Source organism: Corythoichthys intestinalis, chromosome 14 (genome assembly GCF_030265065.1).
Source record: "Corythoichthys intestinalis isolate RoL2023-P3 chromosome 14, ASM3026506v1, whole genome shotgun sequence".
In the NCBI taxonomy this organism is placed as follows: domain Eukaryota; kingdom Metazoa; phylum Chordata; class Actinopteri; order Syngnathiformes; family Syngnathidae; genus Corythoichthys; species Corythoichthys intestinalis.
The window spans coordinates 13,637,349-13,661,900 of record NC_080408.1 but is presented as its reverse complement, the minus strand read 5'-3'; the positions used below and the strand labels follow the sequence as shown (position 1 = coordinate 13,661,900).

Below are 24,552 nucleotides of genomic sequence, written 5' to 3'. Positions count from 1 at the left end.
GTTCTATGTATATGAAATACAGTGCCATTATAGATTGAACGCGACAATGCGTGAGTGGGTAGTGCAGCGCATGCGTTAATTGCGTTAAATATTTTAATGTTATTACCGCCGTTGACGCGATAAATTTGACAGCCCCACTTTAAGCCAAGACTGAAGACTCTGGACGAGTGTAAGACATTTTGTCTGTAACGTTAAATACAATTAGAAAACGATTTAATTAAAAAAATATATATATACTGTGTGTATATATATATATATATATATATTAAAAAAGGCATGTCCGATATTATATTGCCGATTCCGATACTTTGAAAATGACGTGATCGGACCCGATCGATCGGGACATCTCTAATAAATTGGAAAGCTTAAAATCTCAATTTATAAGATTTATTTTATTTTTATAAATTTATTTATATTTTATTTTAATAAATAAACGCTAGCTCGAGAGCATGAGCGAGCATAGTCAAAGCCACAATGATTTTAACGAGATATTATCGCTTTCTTGCCTTATTTCGATTAAAAAAACTCTGTGTTGCCTGTATCACAGAGTGCCAAGACAGCTGTGAATGGCCACAGACTGACTTTGTGGGGATTTCATGGGTGAAACACGGTAATATAACAAGGGTCGCGATGCAGAAGTCACAGACCACTAGTAGTGGTCAAGATTTTCCTTTTCAAATATTTACCCTTTTTTTTCCATTTTTCTTTGTTTGGATGAATTATTTATCATCTGAAATATCAGGAAAAATGTGACAGTAACAAAAAAAAAAACATCTAAGCGATAGTTATGAGGTAGATATGCGTGACCCAATTACAGACACTATTTTTTTCATTGTGGCGTAATATGTTTAAAAGTTTAAAATATGCGTGTGAATTTTTAAAACTAAATATTAGATGTCAGTTAATGATTCTAATCTAAAAATGATACATTTCGAATAATAACTGTAAGTTTCGCGCTACAAGGCGCACCTGACTATAAGCCGCTACCCACCAAATTTGGCACGAAAACAGCATTTGTTCATAGATAAGCCGCACTAGACCATAAACTGCAGCTGTCCTCACTGTGTTATGGGATATTTATACCACAAGATATTAACCGGTAACACTTTATTTGACAACGGCATCATACGACTGTCATTGCTTCAAGAAGCTTCATTTTGCCATCACTGCTCCCTTGGGGGGGGGGGGCAGTCAACCTCTGCTGCCACCTGCTGTCAACACTGTTGTAGTCCAACATGCCTCCTAGCATGCATTGCAGCGCTACAGATGTAAATAGCAATCAAAATTCATGTTCTGTGCTAATTATTTCTTCAGTTACTGTTCCAGTTGTTTCATTAATTGCTAGGTATGTTATTTGGTAACACTATTTGATAGTGGCACCATAAGACTGTCATTAGACAATCATAATTATGACATGACACTGTCATGAGCATTAATGAATCATTATAATATGTAATTTAGTGTTATGCATCAAACTATCTCACTTTTGAATGGATGTAAAAGATCCAAGCTGAACATATATGGAGTCAGTGACATAATTTGCCGAATGACAATGACATAAGCATTCAGTAATGCCCGTGATAGTGCCATGTTATAATTATGACAGTCTTATGACAGTGTTATGACGCCGCTGTCAAATAAAGTGTTACCTTATAACTCAAATCAACAAATAAGCCGCACTGGACTATAAGCCGCAGGATTCACAATGTAGGAAAAAAAGTAGCGGCTTTAGTCAGAAAATTACGGTATTTACCTTCTTTTTACGGCTGGATTGAAACAAATGGTTGCACAGTGTCTGTAAACGGGGGTCTCTAGGGTAAAACGGACAAATTAAAAATGGTTCGGGGGCATAATGCGCTATGAAACTGCTATGGCGGCAGGGCCGGCCCAGGCCATTTGGGGGCCCTAAGCAAAATAATGCAAAGGGGCCCATATTTTTGGCCCACCATTTCGTCACAGTGTACTGTGAAACCCACACATGCAATCCAACCCATACGTCCATATTTTGTATATTAATCAGATTTTGTTGCACTGCATACTTCAAACTTCTCACCCCAAATGATTGTCAGTACTTACAGTAGATAGCACCAAACCTTTTTCTAAAAGAGGAAAGAAAGAAGTTAAGGAAGAACTTTTATTTTTTTAAGCTTGTAATCAAGTATCAAAACTCACAAAAGTCAAATAAAGCAAACTGTAGTAAACAAAATAGAATATAAATTAAACAATTGCCAGATTGGTGCCCCCCTAGTGGTCAGGGGCACTAAGCAGCTGCATAGTCTGCGTATAGGCTGGGCCGGCCCTGTATGGCGGCATTTGACATATTCATTCATTCATTTTCCATGCCGCTTTTGTTCTATGAAAACAGTTTTTGTGGCTTAAAATACAGCACTGTATTTTAAAGTGGCGTGCAAGAGCAAAAACTGCTTTTTCAGCCATGTCTGTGTTTTCCACCATAAAGTGTAAATTGTGTTATATTTGTAAAGCGCCTTTCCACGTAATATACTACAATCGAATATACTGACGCTAAAATAAGACTGAAATTAATATGAGACTGGGTTTATTGCTAATCTTCAATAAACAAACATACAGTATTTACCATATATGTCATTTCCGCTGCGTCACGGGCTATAAAAATCCCGCCGTTACTGTACTGAACGACTCTGAAACGACTGATTTCTACTCTGCCAATCAGAAGCAGGCTCGTGGAGCCGACCAATCGTCAGCCTCGGCCGTTTGGCAATGGGGCGGGGCTATGTTTGGTTCCGGAAGACGGCTCGAAGCGAGGTGGTGTCGCTGTGGTGGTGATGAGGAATCGCTTAGTTAGCTTGCTGCTATCTGTCTTCGACTTGGTGTAATGAGCTTAGCCAACGACATAGGTGGATCGTTCGACTTTTGTTGTTGTTGAAGCGCCATCAAGATGACCCGCTGACAACCGACGATGGGCATAAGCGAACAATGACTGGGGAGAAAAAGAAGAAGAAGCGGCTCAACCGCAGCATTCTTCTGGCCAAGAAAATTATCATAAAAGATGGGGGAAGTGTGAGTGAAACATTTATTTCCGGTAATAGACGCTGGTTGCAAAAAAGGTTATTATTTCAAGTCACTCCTGTCTAGCCATGTTTTTATTTATTTTTTTTTGCCTATTATTCTTGAGAGCTGGTGTTCGAACCGTTACCCAGCGGTGTAGCGACACGGCTAGGTGGCTAATGGTTAGCTCGCGGGCCTAGCAATGTACGTAGACCCTTGGTTAAACACGTTAACTCGGCCTCTTGTTATGGTTATTCCCACCCGGAAGCAAGGAGTCTCGCACACGGACTTTGTCAAAGCGAGGCCATTTCCATTAATTAATGTTTAGCTCAATAAATGCAAGTGGTAGGGAACGCAAGTTTGCAAAACCTTAGCACGCTAATGCAATCGTCCAGGTTCCCGACACGTCGTGATTGACTTTCATCCCCATCTGTCAAATTGACCAACGAGACGACACCACAACATATAGAGATTTTAGTTTAATTGTCAGAACGACGAAACGTAATCGGTAAAGTGAATATGAGCAAATGATTTAGAGCAGTGCTTCTCAAATGTTGACGCCAAGTTTCGTTTTACTTGTATACACTTATGTTTTTAGAAAAGTTCAGCATAGTCCAACTATTATAGTTGGAATAACTGAGTGTATTTTCTAATTCTATTCTTTTCACAGCATAATTTTAGTGGCAAATTACTAGCATGTTTGTGAAATTTTACAAAACCATGGAGTGAGAATTCAAATCCCTATGAAGTTCACCATAACAAACATTTTCTGGAATAAGCAAATACTGAATACTGCACAGTGCTCTTAGAGGTGGGAATCTTTGGGCACCTAACGATTCGATTACGATTCATAGGCTACGATTCGATTATACTGTCAATCGATTATTGATGACGCCCCCCACATAAGCTTGAGAACGATAAACCGATACGACTGGATAACCGGTTTTACAGGTGAGAGATACAGCTGTATCGATGGTAAAGTTACCATTCGACAGTAATTAGCCATTAAATATTCGATGAACCGATAGTAGAGCTAGAATTCGGCTATCGCGAGCACAAGAATCGGCTTCTAATGCCTAGTTCAATGCATTGCTTAAAATGATAAAAATTTAGCTTTTACTTCACATGCTGCGCTTGTGTCATTCACCACACAGCACACTTAGCTTGAGACCGCACGCATATGATATGGACAAGCACCACTCACAGTTTTGGTTGCCTCAACTTCCCATGCATTTCGGCAGAACCGCTACTAGTCGCCGTCATTACCCGATCGTCGCGGGCGTGTCATAACAACGCGAGAGCTACCAAAACCACTGTAACGCACGCTCCTTAGCATTTTCTCCACAGCCCAAAACGAAACTACTAGCGGCAACGAAGCAACATGCTAAAACAATGGACAGTTTGAGCACTGATGCAAGCGACGTGCAGCGATTGATTTTCATCGCACCCAGGCAAACAAAAGTCGGACTTTGAAGTGATGAAGGCAGCTAGATCTGTTCGGATGGGACAGAGCTTGTGTGAAGTGTTCAGCGGTACAGAGATCGTCACTTTTTAACCCTGAAAACTAACCCATTACAATGGTGGAAAGGGTGGCATGTTGTTTCCACGACACGCAGTCTACTTAAACGTGAACATATGGATTAGTTGATCTTCCTCAAGAAAAATCTGCCCTTCAGAAAAGATATGGACAGTGATGAGGAATAAAAAATGAGGAAGCACAGGCATAAGTGAATGACTTTGCTGTGTATAAGGTTAAAATAATGATTATTGACCTGTCTGTCTAAAATGTCATGTCTTTATTCCCCCAATTATACCAGTCGTAAAGCATAATTTATTCTTTATTTATGATAACACTAGCAGGTTTAATTTTTTTTCTAGAGCTGCTGCATATAACTAATATTTTTTGTTTGTAAGATGTTTACGTTGAAAGTTTGCACCTAAATTACTTACCAGGAAATACAGTAATTCAATTACTGCACGTTATTGTTGTCTGTCACTGGAGTTTTATCATCAATCCCATCCAACAAAATGACGGTCCTATAGTAAGCCTTATTTATTTATTTTTTTCTCATAAAAAAATAAAACATAACGTTGGTATGAAATTTTGTTGTTCAATTTTGCTATATTAGAAATGTGGTCTTTTTTATATGTTTAAAATACTGTACAAACACACACAACAAATGTTTACTATCGTATCGTTTTCACTATCGAATCGTATCGTTCTTAAACTGTATCGAATCGCTCGGACTTAAAAATGTATCGTTTTTTTAATTGAATCTTAACCTGTGTATCTGGATACATATCGAATCGGCTTCATGCCAGAGATTCCCAACCGTACTCCCACACCCAAGCTAGGGCTGGGCGATATGGCCTTAAGCACGTATCACGGTAAAATGAGCAGATTTACCTCGATAACAATAAATGATGATAAATTCGCCCAAGCGGACTGTTATATAATTTGAAAATCTGAATCAGTGCATGAAATACAGATTAACAGTTTCTCGTTAATTTATTTACCAGCTTTCAATTTAATATATTTAACAATTGTACATGCAGTCTAAACATTTAGTATATAAAAATTTATTGTAAACAATAAGAATTCAAGTATGAACATTTATAACAGCTTGTATGGCTTGAACAATGTACATTGTCAAAATTAATATGCCTGTGCAAACATGTCATTATAACACAATTGACCTACAGCTTGAACAGTACACTTCAAAAAGACAACTTATTGTTAATGGCTGCTGTGACATAATTACTCAACACAAGTATTTACTTCAAGGTTTCAGGTTTTTTTTTTCCCCAGTGCATTTTTTAATACATGCAAGCACACATGAACCCCAACACAGACACACACACACATTAAAGCTATATTGATCCTCTGCAAATTAAACTTTTAAGATTTTATGATGGCAGTAATGACACAGAATTAAGCACATACAGAAAAATAGCTGGGGCCATTAAACGGTCATATTATAATTTTCACTGTTGGATTGTACTTTATGCTGAATGCTTTACCATCACAAAAGCTATCAGAGAAATCACAGACCGAGATACAAAATAACACAACATACTAATTGCGAGATGCAGTCCGTGCCCAATCCACTCATTAAGTTCAGCCGTAGCGTCGCTATCCAACTCCATTAAGTTCATTTGTAGCGTTAGCCGCTAATGTTAGCCTGTGGCCTGGCTACCAGTAGAAGCACTGAAAGCACCCTCTCCGAAAATCATGAGAACAAGGGAGGACAGCGGGTGAAAGCCTGTCTGGATGCCGCCAAGAGTCTACTTAATGTCGGGTGAAAGTTTGGCGAACCTCCCTTAAGCCACACTCCCATCACGTTTGCTTGTAGCGTTAGCCACTAGCGTTAGCCTACCGGGCTTCTGTTTGTTTGGCTTCCTGATAACCACGTGACTCCATTAGGGCTGCAGCTATCGAATATTTTAGTAATCGAGTAATCGACTGAAAATTCTGTCGATTAATCGAGTAATCGGTTAAAATATTTTTTGTTAAGTAAAGAGCAATTATTAATATACATGAGAAGAGACATTTAATCTAATATTGAACCATTTTCGCCTACCTTAGCCATATATTAGTCTCCATGAGCAGCGGCATCAAAAACTTCAAAGGAATTCCCTAATAAAATCCCGATTAATTATTTTTTATGTAAGTATAACAAAACTTAAAATGTCTATAACATTCTCAGATGCACAAAAATCACCAAATGCAGAAATAATCACCTTTATTTTCAGGATCAAATATAAGTTTTTGCCCAAAATACCAACTTATTTTTCTTTTATTTACTGCATGTTTTCAACAGCTAATAAATCACTCAATTTTCACATCAGAGACTTAATATTTGAGGAAAGCATGTAGAATCAATTATAATACAATCACAACTTTATATAGAATAGAATAGCCCTCTATTGTCATTATACAGTTGTACAATTAAATTGTGGAGCATTTCCCTTTCCAGTGCATGATAAGTTAAAATCTCAAAAGTGACTTGCAAGTATAAAATCTAAATAAACAAATATAAAATGTGTATGAGATAGCCCTATGTTCAGGCAGTGCAAATAATCGGAGTGAAGTAGCAGCAGTTTGACAGTTAAGGCTTTGAATATTGCACATAGAATATTGCATATAAATGAATATTAGACTATGCCTTGTGTTTGCCGGTCAGCTTCCTCGATTTGTACTGTATTTATTTTACGTAAATATGGCGAATGTACGACAGTGTATCCACCCAAATCAATAAAACTAAATGCAAAAGGTATTACAACACCACTCTTATTGAACGAATATTCGAAGCAGCAAAATTTGATTCGAAGCTTTTTTCTAATCGACTTATTCGAGTTAATCGATTAATCGTTGCAGCACTAATCAGGCTGGCTTGCGAGGTTAGTAAATTTTACTTCTCCACTTGTAAAACATCCACTCCTACGCTGACAATGCAATATGAATTTCTAGTCAGAAACAGTTGTAGTGGATTGTTAACTCATGCAAGGTGGCTATGATTACACTCAATAGTTAAATGAGATTTTTTATCTTTTTTACAACAAAGCAATAACGCAGTATTGAGCATCCAGTATTGTCCATTAACTCCATTTCACACTCTTATATAATGCTGTTCTTCGCCGCTAATGTAAACATTCCTTTTTTCAAACAGTTATGAGACTCGGGACTTCCATGACGTGTCTTGGTGTTACCTTTCAACTAGAAGAATCACTTAGCTGTCATTATCCAATTCAAGTGATGTCAAACTGTGTGGTCACGTAGGTTGTTGGAACAGAAAGCTGTCAGTTTGCATGTTTGCATAATTAATGTTGTCAAACAACGCAGAACAACTATTTTAAGCTTTACAACATTTAAGCTCAAACTGTATGTGTATTAGGGCTGTCACAATAGATCGAAAAATATATCAAAATATTTTGTAGCCTAAATGTTATTGATATGCTCCTACCAAGAATATATCGTTGTAAAAAGGTGTCACTGTTTTAAAAAAAAAAAGAAGAAGAAGAATCAACTTATCTTTCATTACAATAGTGTCTTCGTTCTCACTGGCTGCCACTGACTGTGCTAGAAATCCAATTCATTTTGACTAGATTGGGCGTCTAGCGCCATCAATGGCACTGAAACCAGAGCATTCACAGCCAGTCTTTGGTTGGCATTTACATGTCACTAGAGCTGTCCCAAACGACTAATTTTCTCCCAATTAGTCAGCCGACTATTTTTGCGATTAGTCAACTAATAATTACTTTTTTTTTGCTAATTTAATAATGACATTTTTGTTGAAGCCTATTAATTACCCAAAAAATATTTTGGAACACTTAAATTATTAACTCATAAATAATAAACATAAATATCAATAATAAATCACAAACAATGGTGTACCGCAAGCAACACGTCACTTCCGCTCATTAATATTCATGACATTAGCTACTGTTGCTAAGTAGGGACAAGCCACCGTTTGTCCCTAATAGGAAATGAATGGAAATCGTGTACGAAGGAAAAGTTTACAGAGCTAAACCTACCGATTCTCTCCGAAAATGATGTGCCTGGTGCCAAATTCACTGGCAAAGATGTGGAAGAACATAAAAATGTTCAGTTAAAGAGATGGCTTGAGTGTCGAAGGCTTAAAAAGACGAAAAAAAACGAGCCAACCTAAGCATAGCTTTAGCTTTTTTATCGACGCGACTGACGGTGACATTCTCCTGTTTCAACAATCTATTCCTTACCATCAGCCCTGTCTTTCTTATATATCCTCTGGTTGTCCTACGTCTCTTACCGTTCTTGGGGGTAATTTAGTTAGCTTTGTGTAGCGATCGCAAATGCTACTTTTAAATTTTTCATTGATAACACTTCTTAGTTCTATAATTTATTCACACTTCCCCCTTACTAAAGTTGTTTTTCTCATATATATATATATATATAACAGAAACGGTAACAGTGTCAGTCAGATACCATTGTAATTCTTTTCAGGTCATTCATTGTCAGACAGAAGCAGTACGGCACAACCTTACGCTAAAAAAAATAAGTTAAAAATATAAAAATGGCTTACCTCTTTGTCCTCTGAAAGACCATGCCAACCCAACATAATGTTTACTGCATATGAAATGTGAATGGATTCACCGAGCTGGTGTTAAAAGTCCGCGCAAGTTGATTCGGTCTTCACATTTTTTTCCTCCCGAGTTTTTGGTTTCCGGAATCGTATGAAGAAAACATCCTTCATGTGTCGTAATGTCTAGAGTCGTTTCTACAAGTTCCAAAAAAAGCGATGCATGATCGGTATGTTCGTTTTTGAAAGATTACCGGAGAAAAGTAGCACAAATTACGTTGACTATATGCGAGGGCGGGTCTATAATGTCCCACTTCGGCTTTACTTCCACTTTACGATGCGACGTCACGGTCTAAAAATAGCCTGCGTGCGGTACGCCATTAGGTAAAATACTGCTGGCATTAACTAGTGCAAAAAAACACAAAAAAAGTAAACGGAAACACTTTGACTTCAGCTTTTTAACAGGAGTCAAAACAATTCTTACTCTTTTTGTAGTATGTCTATTAGGGGTGTGACAAAATATCGAAATGGTAATATATAGTGATACTTTGTATCCAAAAGGTTATCGATATGCTCCTGTCAAGAATCGAGATATGGTTTTTGAAAGGTGTCAATTAAAAAAAAAAAAAAAAAAAAAAAAGGCTGCCACTGACGGTTCTCGAAACCCAATCCATTTAGATTGGGAACTAGGGGTGCACGATATCCATTTTTTGAAACCGATATCGATAACTTCCTGCTCCTCAAAGCCGATACCGATATCAATAACCCATAATAAATAAATAATTTTTTTAATGAATAACCTGAGTTTTTGAACACCTGAAGGTTTTAAAAAAAAAAAAAAAAAAAGATAGTGGTGGGTTCAACATAGATTTGCCTTTGATCTCATCAGATTTTTCATAAGGACATGAACAAAACAGTGCGGTTCACTTCTGCACTGCCCAACAGCCAGCTAAGAATGAATGCACTTCCATAAACCACAAGGCTTGGTCTTTCCTTGCTTTTATGGGAAGACACTCGTCTTAATATTGTGAAAGTACAACAGAAAAATACACATATTCAATACTCAATATTAAGGGTGTAACGGTACATGTATTCGTATTGAACCGTTTCGGTACTTGGTGGTCGGTTCGGAACGGAGGTGTACCGAACGAGTTTCTGACGTAATGTAACCCTTACTTTTCGAGGCTGCGAGTCGATCGGGTTACGGTTTCAGTGTTTCCCACAGGATTTTAGGAGACTGTGGTGAGAGGGTCTCTGACCCTCGGGGTAGGGTGTGTGTGTGTACATTTTCAAGCCTGGTGTATCTCTTTAGGGCATTTTGAGACCACTGAATGTAATATAAATTGCTGTATGCGGTGTCGCCGGATCGCGCCAAATGCAGCAGAATGCAGCAGACAGTAGTCCCGTAGCCTGGTACACCAGACTCAGCGGCAACATGTTCCAGTCCGCGGTAAATTCAGTTTTACATGACCAAAAACTCATCGAGTCGCTAAAACCAACAGTCTGTCTCGCGCTAGCCATGTGGAATATGTTGAAATGTCTCTCGCTAGTTTCTTGTCGCTTAACCGACGTCGCGTCAGCCCGTCGCTGATTGGCCCGCTCCGCTGTCTATTTGCTGTGGCTGGCTCCGCCCTGGAATTTTTTTTCTGCTTAATGGTGGCCAGACTCATACTCTCATAGCCAGGCATGAAAATGGGTCAGGGGTTAAAAAGGTGAGAAGGGTGTGGAGGAAATATGTTCCAGTACACTGTACACCCCAACAAAATATTGAGCTCTGTCGACCCACACTGTGTTTCAGCAGGGCCGTGCAGAGACCGGTGGAGGGGCGGGTGCTCGTAGATCAAAAGGGGCACATGAACAAATATTTAATACACCTTAAAACAACATAACTTCAATTTTAACCAGCTTCAGATAATAATTCGCTGCGACTGTGACATACTTTAATTGGGAGGGGGCAACAGTGAATAGAAATCAAAACTGTCATCAACACTTTCTGGCTGTGACTCAGAACATTTTCGACTGTTTAAATGCCTCTTAGCTCTTTGGCTAGTGTAGTGACTGACTACTGAAATACACACACAGTAGTAAAAAAAATACTTGGCAAAGTAACTGGTGAAACAAACCCAAAAACATAGTAACATTTGCTATGCTTTGCTAACCTTTGTTTGGAGGTTAATGTTGTGAATCAACCGTTAAAGTTGATAAAATTGCTCCTGTTTTTGCATTAGTTCCCTTCCGTCTACTTTTGACATGTGAAAATTTTAAAACTGTTTCATCCTTTAAAGATAGACTCAAGTCAAGATTTTGCCGATTTAGGAGTATTTTAGATAAAAAGTTGCTTAGGTTTGACTACAACAGAGCCTTTCTGAGAAGTTTACTGCTCTAAAATGGCGGCTGTTTACTAACGCTACCGAGTCTGTCATTTCGCATGTAGTTCTATATGCATGAGATATCTAGGCGTAGATTGTATGCTGTCGGCTACAGTCAGGAAATATTGGAGCCACCTAGCCTAGCATCGCATTTGCTACAGCGTCTCAACAAACACTCTTCCCTCTCCTTCTTTGACATTCAACCAACGTATTAACGAACATTGTCTCGTTGCAGAAACGGTGACCAAATCCGAACGGATGAAAAAAAAAAAAAAACGTAATGCACGAAGATTTTGTAGATTTTGAACGTAACGTACGGCGTACACATTTAAAAATCAGTGCTCACTTTTACAAATTACGACGAGACCGTACAACTTGACAGGTATGAATTATAGTGGACCGTCACAGTTAGGTAGTAGCACTCTGTAGCACGGGACGTCCAACTATCAGTGGTCAGGGCGAAACTATGTGCTTTAGCGAAATCATCTTCGATGGCTTTGCGTGCCATTTCATAAATGTCGGGGATTACGTTGTTGGGGAAATATGTCCGTGAGGGAACAATGTAACGCGGCTCAAGCATTGCAAATAAATTAACGAAGCCCGCCGTGTGTTTTCACTGGTGTCATAGTCGGGGTTGTCCTGCCCTGAGAAAGTGATATCTGTGGGTGATGCCGGCTGAGGTGCCGGAGTGTTAAGTGTTGCCATTAGCATGGGGAACAAGTGCTGAGCAATGCTTGCAATTTTTTTTTTTCCCCAATATTTTCTCTCCCTCCGCATTGTAGTCCACGGGGAAACCAAAATGTTGCTACACACCAGATTTGAAAGAAGCCGGTGCTTCCTCAAAATTCGGTCTCTCCACTCCTCCGCTCGCCATAGCTATTTGTTTTCTTTCTTGTTTCACTTTCACTTCGCTCGTAAGCGAGAGAGGGCGTTACTCGGCTTCTATTACACAGGTGCTTGACAGCGATCTGACATTTACTTGCGGGGCGGGAATTTTTCCACAGCGGTGCTTCACGTAACACAGGCATACAGAGCTCGATCAATTCATTCCACAAGCGTTCGGAATACATTAATTGCAAAACCGAAAAGGCACGGTTCATAAAGGCGTGTTGAACCATACAGGGCGAACCGTACGGTTCGGCTTTGAACCGCAAACCGTTGCACCGCTAACATATACATACAGTATATATTTATATTTAGCAATGAAATTTTTGTTGACGCTTATTTATTCACAAAAACATTTTGGGAAAACTAATTCTTTATTAAAGTACAAATAAACAAATAACAATGATAAATCACAAATAAACAATGAAGTCAAAAGTTAATTCACCTCCACCCTCCCATTTAAAATGGATTGGACATCTACTAGTGATAAACTTACTGCGGAAGGATGAAGATAGCTTGTTTTTCTGTTTATTAGTTTTGTAGAATATCCTAGAATGAATAGAGTGACCAATGTACTGATAATCGTTGTATTGCCATATCGTGAATACATCGTTATCGCGAGCTTTGTATCGCAAATCGTATCGTGAGGTACCAAGAGGTTCCTACCCGTAGTGAATACGCCTTAAATGTATCACATGGGTGTTTGATATACTCCCATTGTGTTTGTTCATCATGTTTTATTAGGAGAAAGCAGCGAACAGGAAGGGGTTATGGAGGGACAGAAGGGAAGGAAGCAGAAGAGAAGAACAAACAAAAACCAAGAAATACATTATTACACGCCTATGCCCTTGACTTTTAAAAACATTTAAAAAAAAAAAAAAATCAACATATGATATGGCCTATAATTTAAAAGTAGCCTCTGAGCAGAAATATCCAGAGCTTTTTATGGCTGTCCAATGACTATAAAACGAATGAAATTAAATTTTCTTCTTGTTTTTCCCGTGTGCCCATGCAGCCTCAGGGAATTGGCGAGCCCAGCGTCTACCACGCGGTGGTGGTCATCTTCCTGGAGTTTTTTGCATGGGGTCTACTCACCACTCCCATGCTCACGGTAAGCGCATCACCTTGTGCACGTCTTTCTTTTGGGTGAATGTTCTGCCACTAATGGAAATATGTGGAAAAGGGAGTGTTTGATTGCAGATTCAGGTCAGCCCATGTGCGTATACAGTTTAAGTACTGTAAGCTGAGATTCACAGCTGAAGGATGAAAAGAGTGACATGATTGGACGTATATCATCATTAATGGCACTAAAAAGAGTTTATATAGTCTAGAGATGCTAGTTAGAACATTTGTGAGCCATTCTAGTGAAACTAGACACTTGCTGGTGCACATTATGGCCAAGCTTTAAATCTCGTAATCTTAACAATGACAACAAAGGCTTTCTATTCTATCCTAAAATCATGTTTCTGCTGTCCTTTTTGTACTTTGACGCAAAACAGATATTTTAAATCCAATCAGAATTGGTGTTGTAACATTATCTTTGAAATTTCAGGGAATGTTGCAAGGTAAGGTAAGAAAAATGGGAGCTCTTACATAGAAAACTGTAAATGCAACATATGAGGTCTTGTCATCTTCCACCCCGTTAGTCCTCAAATGTACAATTGTTGACAGTTAGTTTTAGCTTAGTCCTTGCAGTGCGGCAAAGAAGTCAGCAATGGAGGGAATGCAGTAAAACAAGGTCTTCAGACAACTTTGACTGAGGCGGTCACAATGTTACATAACATTTGTCAGTTACCTGGTAACCACAAGCCTACAATTAATGACTTTTAGTATGTGGCAGCTTGCGTAGGATTTAATAGTCCGACATGTTGCTCCAATGTCCCATCCCAGTTTCCGGTAGTGTCTATTTGTCATTCCTGCCCCTCCCTCTGGGCAATGTGAGCCAATCATTTAAATAGTTTATGTGCGTTTTTAACATATTTAATCATTTTTGCTTTGAGGGCTCCAAATTGCAACCAAATGGTCGGATTTTGCGACTAAAAATAAGAGCCAGTACGAGTATTTTTTTCATCTACTCGCACATGCACGACCAGTAACATTGAGAGTTTTTTTGTTGTTGTTGTTGTTGCTGACAAACTTAAATTCACCGGTTGGCGGTAAATATTACGAGCTGGCTTGCCAAGGGAAAGTGCGGCCCGGGGGCCAAATGCGGCCCGTGGTCAAATTTCATCCGGCCCCCAGCCTCTGTCATAAGATCAGTAACGTCTGGCCCGCACACAGACATAATAAATTGGTCCGCAGCACTGCTACCAGCATATGAAGTAGCTTAAACACTAAATGCTGCTCCTCATTTACCCACAAAAAGGCAGCAGCACTCTAAGCAACATTACCCCATGTGATCCTTGACTTCCAATTTTCTAAAATGGCGACAATCAACAACAAAAAAAGTTGACTGCGACGGCTGACGCTTCAAGGATAGGTGGAAATTGGACTATTTCTTCAATAAAATACGCAACAACTGTGTCTGCCTCATTTGCAAAGAGACAGTCGCTGTTTTTAAATAATTCAATGTGAGGCGATATTACCAAACAAGACACGCTGACATGTACAACAAGATTACAGAGAAGATACGCAGCGAGAAATTGAAGCAACTTTTAAAGCTAGTTTAATTTCACAGCAGCAGTATTTCGCAAGAGCCTGAGAGTTGAAAGAGAACGCTAGTTGCGAGATTGTTGAAATTAATAATTAAAAAAATAATAATAAAGCAAATGTGACACACAGAATGGCTTGCTAAAATTAGCTTATATTGTTCCGCGTAAAGGACGTCAGCCAAGGTCGGCCCCCCACATTTTTACCACACCAAATCTGGCCCCCTTTGCAAAAAGTTTGGACACCCCTGCTTTAAACCAAAGGTACCATACTCTTTGTTTTGTTTTGTTTTTTGTTTACTTTGTATGTTTTGCTTGTTTGCTAACCAGAATCACGATCATGATTAAATTCTAAAATCTATTGTACAGCCATACTGTTGAGATAATAGCCCCAATTCCTGAGGTTGGGACTAGGGGTGTGAGTGACACAATTTTAATTGCACAAAAATGCCTTTAAAAGTAAGTGATTCTAAACAAAGAATTATATCCAAGACTTCATAAAGTGATGGCAATAACAACATAACTTATTCATAGAACAGAATAAAAGCACAAACGTTTCATTCATGCATTATCGGTTAAATTTTTTATTTTATTTTTTTTATCTGGATTATCTGTGTGACTTCATAATTGCCATTATCAGTCGATAAATATCGCTAACCTATATTATCGTGCATCTTTCTTTAGCTCCCACTTTAAATGGATTGGACGTCTACTAGTGATACTCATCCCAATTCACAGCAGAAGGATGAAAACGGCTTGTTTTTGTGTTTATTATTTGTTTTGTAGTAGCTTGTAGATGGATTCCCTGACACATGTATCGCTAATTGTAGTTCCGCCATATCATGAGATGCCCAAAGGTTCCCACCCATCATTGGGACTGTTGAACAGCTGAAAATCTGCCCTCAGTTCCCAAATGTTTATTGAATTTTGTTACGAGCCGATGATGTAACACAGTGGTAAACATGACCCTGTCCCATCTTTTTGGAATGTGCTGCAACCCAAAAATTAAGTTAATGATTATTTGCTGAGAACAATACGGTTTATCAGTTTGTTAAATATCTTCTTCAAGTAAGGTTGAACATAATTTGCAAATTACTGTTGTGTTTTTATTTCTTTTTAACACAACGTACAAAACTTTATAAGATCTGGGGTTGTGAATAGGAACAAACTTTCTTTCAGTTCCATAAACAGCCACACTGTAAATATTGAGAGACCAGGTTTCCTGTCTGTGATACAAACTAAAAATATCGTATAACTGAATAAGTAAAACCAAACAAAAAATATACTTACTGCTTCTTTTAGCAGAAACCTGATTGGTTAAAATATCTTTGCTGGATCAGTTGGAACAAAACCTGCACCCACAGTTTCGACACCCCTGGTTTAAAATGTCACATCGCAGTTGAGCCATTTCACGCACAATATTTGTGTATTTCATAAAACATTATTTTGCTTTAGATGCAAAATCATTACAGCCCTACATTTTACTTCGACGAGCCTTGAGTTTGACTTGTGGACCTTAATGCCACGATAACATGCCAGCATTGAAGCAAACCAATGTGCAACTGTAACATTGTATAGACTTTTGAACTTTACCACGATTGATTTGAACTCCTTTCTCCTCCACCTTCACTCTCTCACCCCATTTGTGCCATTATTGTATTTGTGTCACGCTGTAATCGCAAGTTGTTTACCTTAACTGCATTTTTTTGGACAGGTATTGCACCAGACATTCCCCCACCACACATTCCTGATGAATGGCCTCATCCATGGCGTCAAGGTAGGAAAAATGCACACGATAAGAAATGAGCTAAAATATAAAGTGGTCCTCCAAAAATGCATAAATATAAAAGAAAAATTACATATTGCACAAACAATTAGGGAAAAATGTACAAATATTAGAAAAAAATAAATATATAAATAGAATTGTTGCCAAAAGAACCCCAAAATATTCCATTCATTCCCACCCATGCTGGTATCCTTGACTAGTTGAAAAATACAAACATATTACAATGATCCCTCGCTACTTCACTGCTCAACTTTCGCGCCCTCAGGACATCATAGATTAAAAAGAAAAAAGAAAATGTTCAAAATTGAGAAATCTTCGTCCAAAAATTGAGAAAATACGGCACGAAAGTTGCTTGTGCGCTAATACAGGGCAAGGAGAGCCCGCACAACTCAAAATCCACCTCTGATTCGCTGGCCAGCCCCCCAAGAGAGCCGTGCCGACTCTGGAATCTCGCAAGCTGATTGGCCGAAATGTGAGAGAATAAATGCATACCTGTCAAGTTGTACGGTTTCGGCGTAATTTGTACAAGTGAGCACTGAATTTTAAATGTGTACGCTGTACGTTAAAAATCTGTACGTTTTTCGTGCATTGCGGGGTTTTTTTCTTCGTTCGGATTTTGTCACCGTTTCGGCAACGAACAATATGCGTTACTATGCGTTACTACTAGGGCTGTCCCAAACGACTAATTTTCTCCCGATTAGTCAGCCGACTATTTTTACGATTAGTCGACTAATCTAATAATTATTTATTTATTTTTTAAACTAATTTAGCAATGAAATTTTTGTTGACGCTTATCAATTAAAAAAAAACATATTGGAACACTCAAATCATTTATTAAAGTACAAATAAACACGTAAATAACAATAATAAATCACAAATAAACAATGAGTTCAAATGCTGGTAGAATTAACTAGTGTAGCATCCCGATTGAAAAGATGGTCTCTTAAACTGATGGTTTACAACTTTTATTCCATCCTTGATGTAAACACACCGTAAGAGCTACGGCGCACACAAATAAAGCAACACAATTAGAAATTAACAAAAACTTTTCACATTTTTCCTTTTAAACCTTATTTATATATCAATGAATTGCCTATATGAATTGCCTTTACCTTATTACCTTATCATTGACAATCTCTCCCTTGAGTGCAATCACTGTATATACTGTATATATTTATGACCTTTTAACCTTATATAATTTTCTATACCATAAAATAAACCATAACATGAAATAAACCTTTCAATTAGCATTAAGAACAATACTAATAGCACTTATAGGCCCATTGTCAATGAAACATTATTATTTAGTAAGGCGACAGCACCCTCTGGTGTACAAAAAAATGAAAGGAAAAAAAAAAAAAAACCTTACAAACTGCGTGAAGGCGCTTGAGGTGTTTATTCACGGCCGACGTGCAGCTAAGCTTTGCACTGAAGAGACAGGACAGAAGAGTGTACTCTCCTTTGTTTCTTTGAAATAAGTCAATGTTTTGGACACTCTGGTGCGCTTTTTTTGGCTTTGTGCCGCTTTCCCTGCTTGCAAACAGAGCATCCGACATTCTAACTTTCCACGCATATATTTTTTTAACCCTTCATTTACCGTCGACGGCATGTTGTGCTCGTCGACGGATTTACGTCATCGATGACGTCGACTACGTCGACTAGTCGGGACAGCTCTAGTTACTACGTTGGTTGAATGACGCGAGAAAAGTCAGGGGCACGGAGAGAAACGATTGTTTGTTGTGACGCTGTCGCAAACACGATGCTAGGCTAGGTGGCTCCAATATTTCCTGACTGTAGTCGACAGCCTACAATCTACGCCTAGATATCACATGCATATAGAACTACATGCGAAATGACATTCGGCGGCATTGGTAATCAGCCGCCATTTTAAAGCAGTGGACTTCTCAGAAAGGCTCTGTAGTAGTGAACCTTCCTAGCTAACCTAAGTAACTTTTCATCGAAAATACTCCTGAATTGGCAAAATCTAACAATAAATCAACAAGATGGCATTAACATTATTAACATTCTGTTAAAATGATCCATGGATAGAAAGACTTGTAGTCCTTAAAAGATAAGTGTTAGTACAAGTTATAGAAATTTTATATCTAAAACCCTCTTAATGTTTTCGTTTTAACAAAATTTGTAAAAATTTCAATCAAAAAATAAACTAGTAGCCCGCCATTGTTGATGCCAATAAATACACAATGCTCATGGGTGCTGAAGCCCATAAAATAAGTCGCACCCAAGCGCCAGCAGAGGGCGACAAAACTCCAAAAAACACAAGTAACAAGTAGACATTGCACTGTGCTGTCATTTTAATCTGTTTGAGCGGGGCATTTGCGTTAATTGTGTCATATATTTTAACATAATTTAAAAAATTAATTACCACCCGTTAACACGATAATTTTGACAGCCCTAACGTAAATATCCACAGAAATGTGAGGGGTGTACTCACTTTTGTGATACACTGTACATGAGAAAACAAGATGTCTTTATTTTTTATGTACATTGCTGAAAACTGCCAACAATTGCATCTCAGATGTGACGAGAAAGAAAAAAAAAAAAATTCACTGCTTCACTCAAAAACTTAAGATCTTATATTAAAAAAAAATCTTATTTCTCACCTGAAAATGTCATTACGCTTGGTACCACACATCACTTAAACGTTAGGTGTTTTTCCCACGTGTTTCAATTGAATTTCCCTTTGTGTCAATCTATTTTTAAGTTCTAGTTAAGTTTTGAGTTGGTCTAAATTGTAAGTCCTGAAAGAATTTTGAGTTTTTGCAGTTTTAAAAATAAATGTATGATAACTGCTGTGTTGGAGCACGTTAGGCACTAGTGCTAGTTGGTGTTTTATCAAGCAATGTCTACTGAGTTAAAATTGACAGTTAGCTTTATTATGTTTTTATTTTACACCCTCATCACTCTACAGCGCTGTTTTTTTACAGATTAAAAAAAGCCTGTATGTAAGACACGTTAGCCACGCATTGACAGTAGTTATAATTAATAGAAACCTATCACTCCGCAGGGCTAACGTCATGAAGCAAGGTACCGTAATGTTAATCTTATTTATTAGCACTGAGAAATCCACTGCTTTAGATGGCGGCTGTTTACTAACGCCGGCGAGTCTCATTTCGCATATAGTTCCATATACATGTGATATCTATGATACGCATCAGATGCTAGCTATCACCGTAGCCTGCGTAGCAACATGCGGGCATAGTTTGTAGCAACGTAGGCATAGTTTGTAGCGGCAGTCGGCCGCCGTCAGGTATTGTTGCTTCTTCCTCTAAACACGTGACGTCAGCAAGTTGTCCCGCTTCAAAAGTAGTCCGGGCAAAACGTGATGCTTAAAGCTGTCAAAATTAAACGATTCCTCGAGGCGCATAAAATTACTCGGATCAATTTTTTAAACTCGAGTTACTCGTGTAGTCGTTTCAGCTCTAAATAGAAGAAAAACACATTAGAGAGTTAAAATAAACATTTGATTAGTTTCTGTATTCTTAATGGTTTCTAAATTATTAGGCAAAAACAATGTGTTCTCCATATTTGTACTTTCACATTCTCTGTTACCCCTTCTTTATTCCATCTTTTCTCCTTCACAGGGCCTGCTGTCATTTCTCAGCGCTCCGCTCATTGGGGCCTTGTCAGACGTTTGGGGGCGCAAGTCCTTCCTGCTGCTCACGGTCTTCTTCACGTGCGCACCTATCCCGTTGATGAAGATCAGCCCGTGGTGAGTGAGTGAATGAAGACCATCGTAGTCCAATCTCCTGCTGACCTGGCTTTTTCCTCCTCCTCTAGGTGGTACTTTGCAGTCATCTCCATGTCGGGGGTCTTCGCCGTCACGTTCTCTGTCATCTTTGCGTATGTGGCCGACATCACGCAGGAACATGAGAGGAGCACGGCTTATGGCTTGGTTAGACAATTGTTTAAAATGTTAAAACTTTGTGACGGGCAAAGTCCTTTTCTTCTCAACAAATTCATGTGTGGTAGTTTTTTTTTTTTTTTTACATATATATATTTTCAGTCACAATTGAAAATTTTAAAAGTTAAAACTCACTCACAGTAGCTGTGTTGTTAAACATAACATCACATTAGTTTTGCATTTAAGAATGCATTTAATCGTCTGTGGTTTCTTTTTCTTTTTTTTCACGATTTAACACATTTTTAAATGATTAGCCATGCCCGTTTGGCACATTAGCATTCAAACATAGAAATTTGCACGGGAAATTAGCATAGCGCAAAATAGCGAGAATGCGTTTTCTATTTAACTCAGGTGTCGCATATCTGTGCCTTTTTGCATGTTTCAAATTGAAACAGCACTAGAGATATTACAATGATTTAATTATTATTATGATTTTTTTTGTACTTTGGATGTTTTTTGTTTGCCGATTGCCATCTGCTACATATATTTTTAGACTATTAAATATTATGCATCCAGTATTACCTATATACTTTTTTGTGGTTTACAAACTGAACTGGAATGCAACAAACCTTCTCTGCCGACCAGGTTATAAGAATTACATTAATTAACAATATTTCAGCCGAAATAATTCAAAATCAAAAGCCATAATACAACTCTTTGTTTTGTTTGATGTTATTTTGTTTGAAAAACAAAATAAAAAGTAGTCAAAATGCTTACAAATTGGTGGTGCTAACGTAGTCTGGTCACTCCGCTGTGAAAGACGAATCTTTTTTTTTTTTTACTAAAGTGGGCCCTGCAGGTACCTCCTCGAGAAATTATCTTTTCACAAATATAACACGATGCCCTTTTATTACCATTACTTTTTATGGAGAAGTAGTCCCACACAGCAGACATGTTTGGCCAGTGGTTTGATTTACAGCAGCCAAAAAGTGTCCCCCACAGTATGATACTCCAAAAATAGCAGCATTGGGCGCCAATCCCAATGCTGAGTATCAGATCGGACACTAAACACCACCGTCGTCTTGAAATTGAAAATTAAAATTTTTTTCAAATCCAAACTAATTTATATTCGAATGAAATATGATTTTTTTTTGTTCAAATTCACAAAGACCTATAGCAGAAGGTTAAAGCAACCACATACGGCTCTGAATCCACAAGTTGCAGACTTCTGGGGATCTGTTTAAGCCTGAATCAACATTGCTTAGGGTTTGTAGTAGATGTCAGATGAGTCACACATTATGAGTGGAAGAACACGAGTTGGCTTGAACCCAAGGTAGTAAACAAACAGGTGGAGGAACTTAAAAGACACTCTGCAGCAAACATCTTTTTTTGTTGTTTATTTGGCACACCCTCTTCTTCCTCAGGTGTCAGCCACGTTCGCAGCCAGCCTGGTCACCAGCCCGGCCATTGGCGCCTACCTGTCGGATGCTTACGGCGACACACTGGTGGTGATCCTGGCCACGGCCATCGCGTTGCTGGACATCTGCTTCATCCTGGTGGCCGTGCCCGAGTCACTACCCGAGAAGATGAGGCCGGCGTCGTGGGGCGCGCCAATCTCCTGGGAACAGGCCGATCCCTTTGCAGTGAGTCAGCCCCACTGGGCTTTGCCCAGAATTTTTAAGACAAAAAAATGACGTACAGGTTTTGTAAAATCAATACATGACACAGTTGAAACAGCAAGGTGTGCAATTTGCTTCATGGATGCTACTCATTTCACATTGCCTATAAGCCTTGATAATTGATCCAGTTTTGAGCTTGTGTATAAACAACAATTTTACTTCACAGGCCAGTTGTTTACTAACAGTTAACATTTTTTTGCACAATATTTGATGTAATCTGACACGATCGGATTTTATCTCAGTATTGTTTCAAGAAATCATTTCATTGAAAGAAAAACACATGAATGCAAAAAAAAAACAACTAATTTTAAAAGGCCTAAAAATATGAACAACTCAATAATTCATCAAATTTTATTTGGGAATATGGGGTACCGTAAATGGGAAAGGCTCTAGCAACCCTTGTGAGGATAAATGAACAAACAAACAAAAAAACAAAGTCCACTAGCGTGCCACATGACTCTGTTCTGGGGCCGCTCCTCTTCATCATCTCTGTTCTCCCCCTCAGTTCCATCTTCCATAAATACAACGTCAGTTTTACTGCTACGGGGATGACACCTAGGTCGACATTTTATCTAGGCATGTGCCGGTATGAGATTCTGACGGTATGATAACCTTAGGCCAAAACATCACGGTATTGCAATTACAGCTCTAAAATGTGTTACTTTGAGATCTCTGGGTTAAAAAACAAACAAACTTTTTTTCCATTGAAAAGGATTTTTATTTTTCAAAACATACTACATAATTGGAACATAGCTATAATGTTAAAATAACTTTTTTAAAAAATAGAAAATAACTGAAATGTTCTAAATTAAATTAAAGTCCTTTGGGTGAGCCTAAGCCCACAGCCACTGCTCAACATTAGTACCATCAGAACAAAACTAATTGATTTACTTTCCATAAAAAGCATGTGTGTTTGACTCGTGTCATGTCTACATTACACACACACTCTTTCTCAACACAGACAGTTGCTAGAGAGGGGGGAAAAAACTTGTTTTACCACCACTTGACGCACTAAACACGCTGCAGTTAACTCTCGTAGCTGGTGGGAAACGTTCATAAGAGTGTTTACTAACCTTTAATTTTGTCTATATGCGAAATCATTTTGGAGTTATTGCCTTCCGGGCAGCCACCCTCCGCAAACATGTTTTACATCCCGGTTGGCCTTCCTCCTCTAAGCTGCGGCAGTCTGTAACTTTTCTGTAGCCGAAGTATTCCCATACCAGTGTTTTCGTTTTCTTCGATGGGGGAAAAAGTTCAGGGGTTTCACCTCCTCCAGCCATCATGTAGCACAGCTGACTCAGTGACACTGAGCAACAACCGGTGGAGGAGGCTTGAGCCTTGCATCTGCAAGCGAGGGATTTCTCCCTGCATTTTTGGGACATAAAAAAATAGCTAATACTGTAGGCAGGGCATGACGAAACAATTTTTTTTTTTTTTCAAACAGTGACGTTTTCATCCCACGGTATACCTTGAAACCGGTAATTGGCACATGTCTAATATCATCAAAACCAACCTCCTCTCTCACCCTCTGCTTACAAGACAATAACGCAGAGCTCTCCTCAAACTTCCTACTACTCAAGAGCTCAAAATCAGAAGTCCTTCTTATGGGCACCACCACCATGTTCACTAATGGCAAATAACTTCTCTTAATACTTGGGGTGTGACAAAATATCGAAATGGTAATATATCGTGATACTTTGTATCCCAAAAGGTTATCGATATGCTCCTGCCAAGAATCGAGATATCGTTTTAAAAAGGTGTCAATGTGTTTTTTTTTTTTAAGGAACCAACAAGTTGCTACCAAAATCTCCCACCATAATAGTGTAACAGTTAACTCTAAGGCTGCCATTGACGGTGCTCGACGCCCAATCCATTTAGACTGGGAACTTTTGTTCATTCAAAACCAGAGCATTCACAGTCATTCAGTCCGATTTTTGGGGGCGTTTACAGGTCACTTGCTGTTCATTTTAGGGCATTTACTTGTCATTTCCTGTTGAGTTTGAGTCACTGCCTTTTCATTTGTGTGATTCCCAGGTCATTTCCTGTTCTGCAACTCAAAATAAAAGGGAAGTGACCCATAAAATACCCCAAAATAGACAGGAAGTAACTGAAAATCAACTGGAAATTTATCTTAAATTGCCCAAAATTACCTCATTGCCTGGCATTGGCTGCCACTGACGGCCATCAACGTTCAAGCCGTTGGATTGGACGTTTCCTAGTGATAAACTCATTCC

At 38.6% G+C, this 24,552-nt stretch overlaps 1 protein-coding gene across 1 annotated transcript in view; it reads left to right on the top strand.

The window, feature by feature from the left end:
* The first annotated feature begins 2,712 nt into the window (after nt 1–2,712).
* The window catches only part of mfsd14a2 (major facilitator superfamily domain containing 14A2), a 36,331-nt gene continuing 14,491 nt past the window's right edge, over nt 2,713–24,552 (top strand). The window contains exons 1-6 of the mRNA XM_057858153.1: nt 2,713–3,039; nt 13,356–13,451; nt 16,703–16,765; nt 20,380–20,507; nt 20,576–20,690; nt 22,064–22,282. Of these exons, the coding sequence (XP_057714136.1) occupies nt 2,956–3,039; nt 13,356–13,451; nt 16,703–16,765; nt 20,380–20,507; nt 20,576–20,690; nt 22,064–22,282 (705 nt within the window). The 5' untranslated portion in view covers nt 2,713–2,955. The remainder of the gene's footprint in view (nt 3,040–13,355; nt 13,452–16,702; nt 16,766–20,379; nt 20,508–20,575; nt 20,691–22,063; nt 22,283–24,552) is intronic.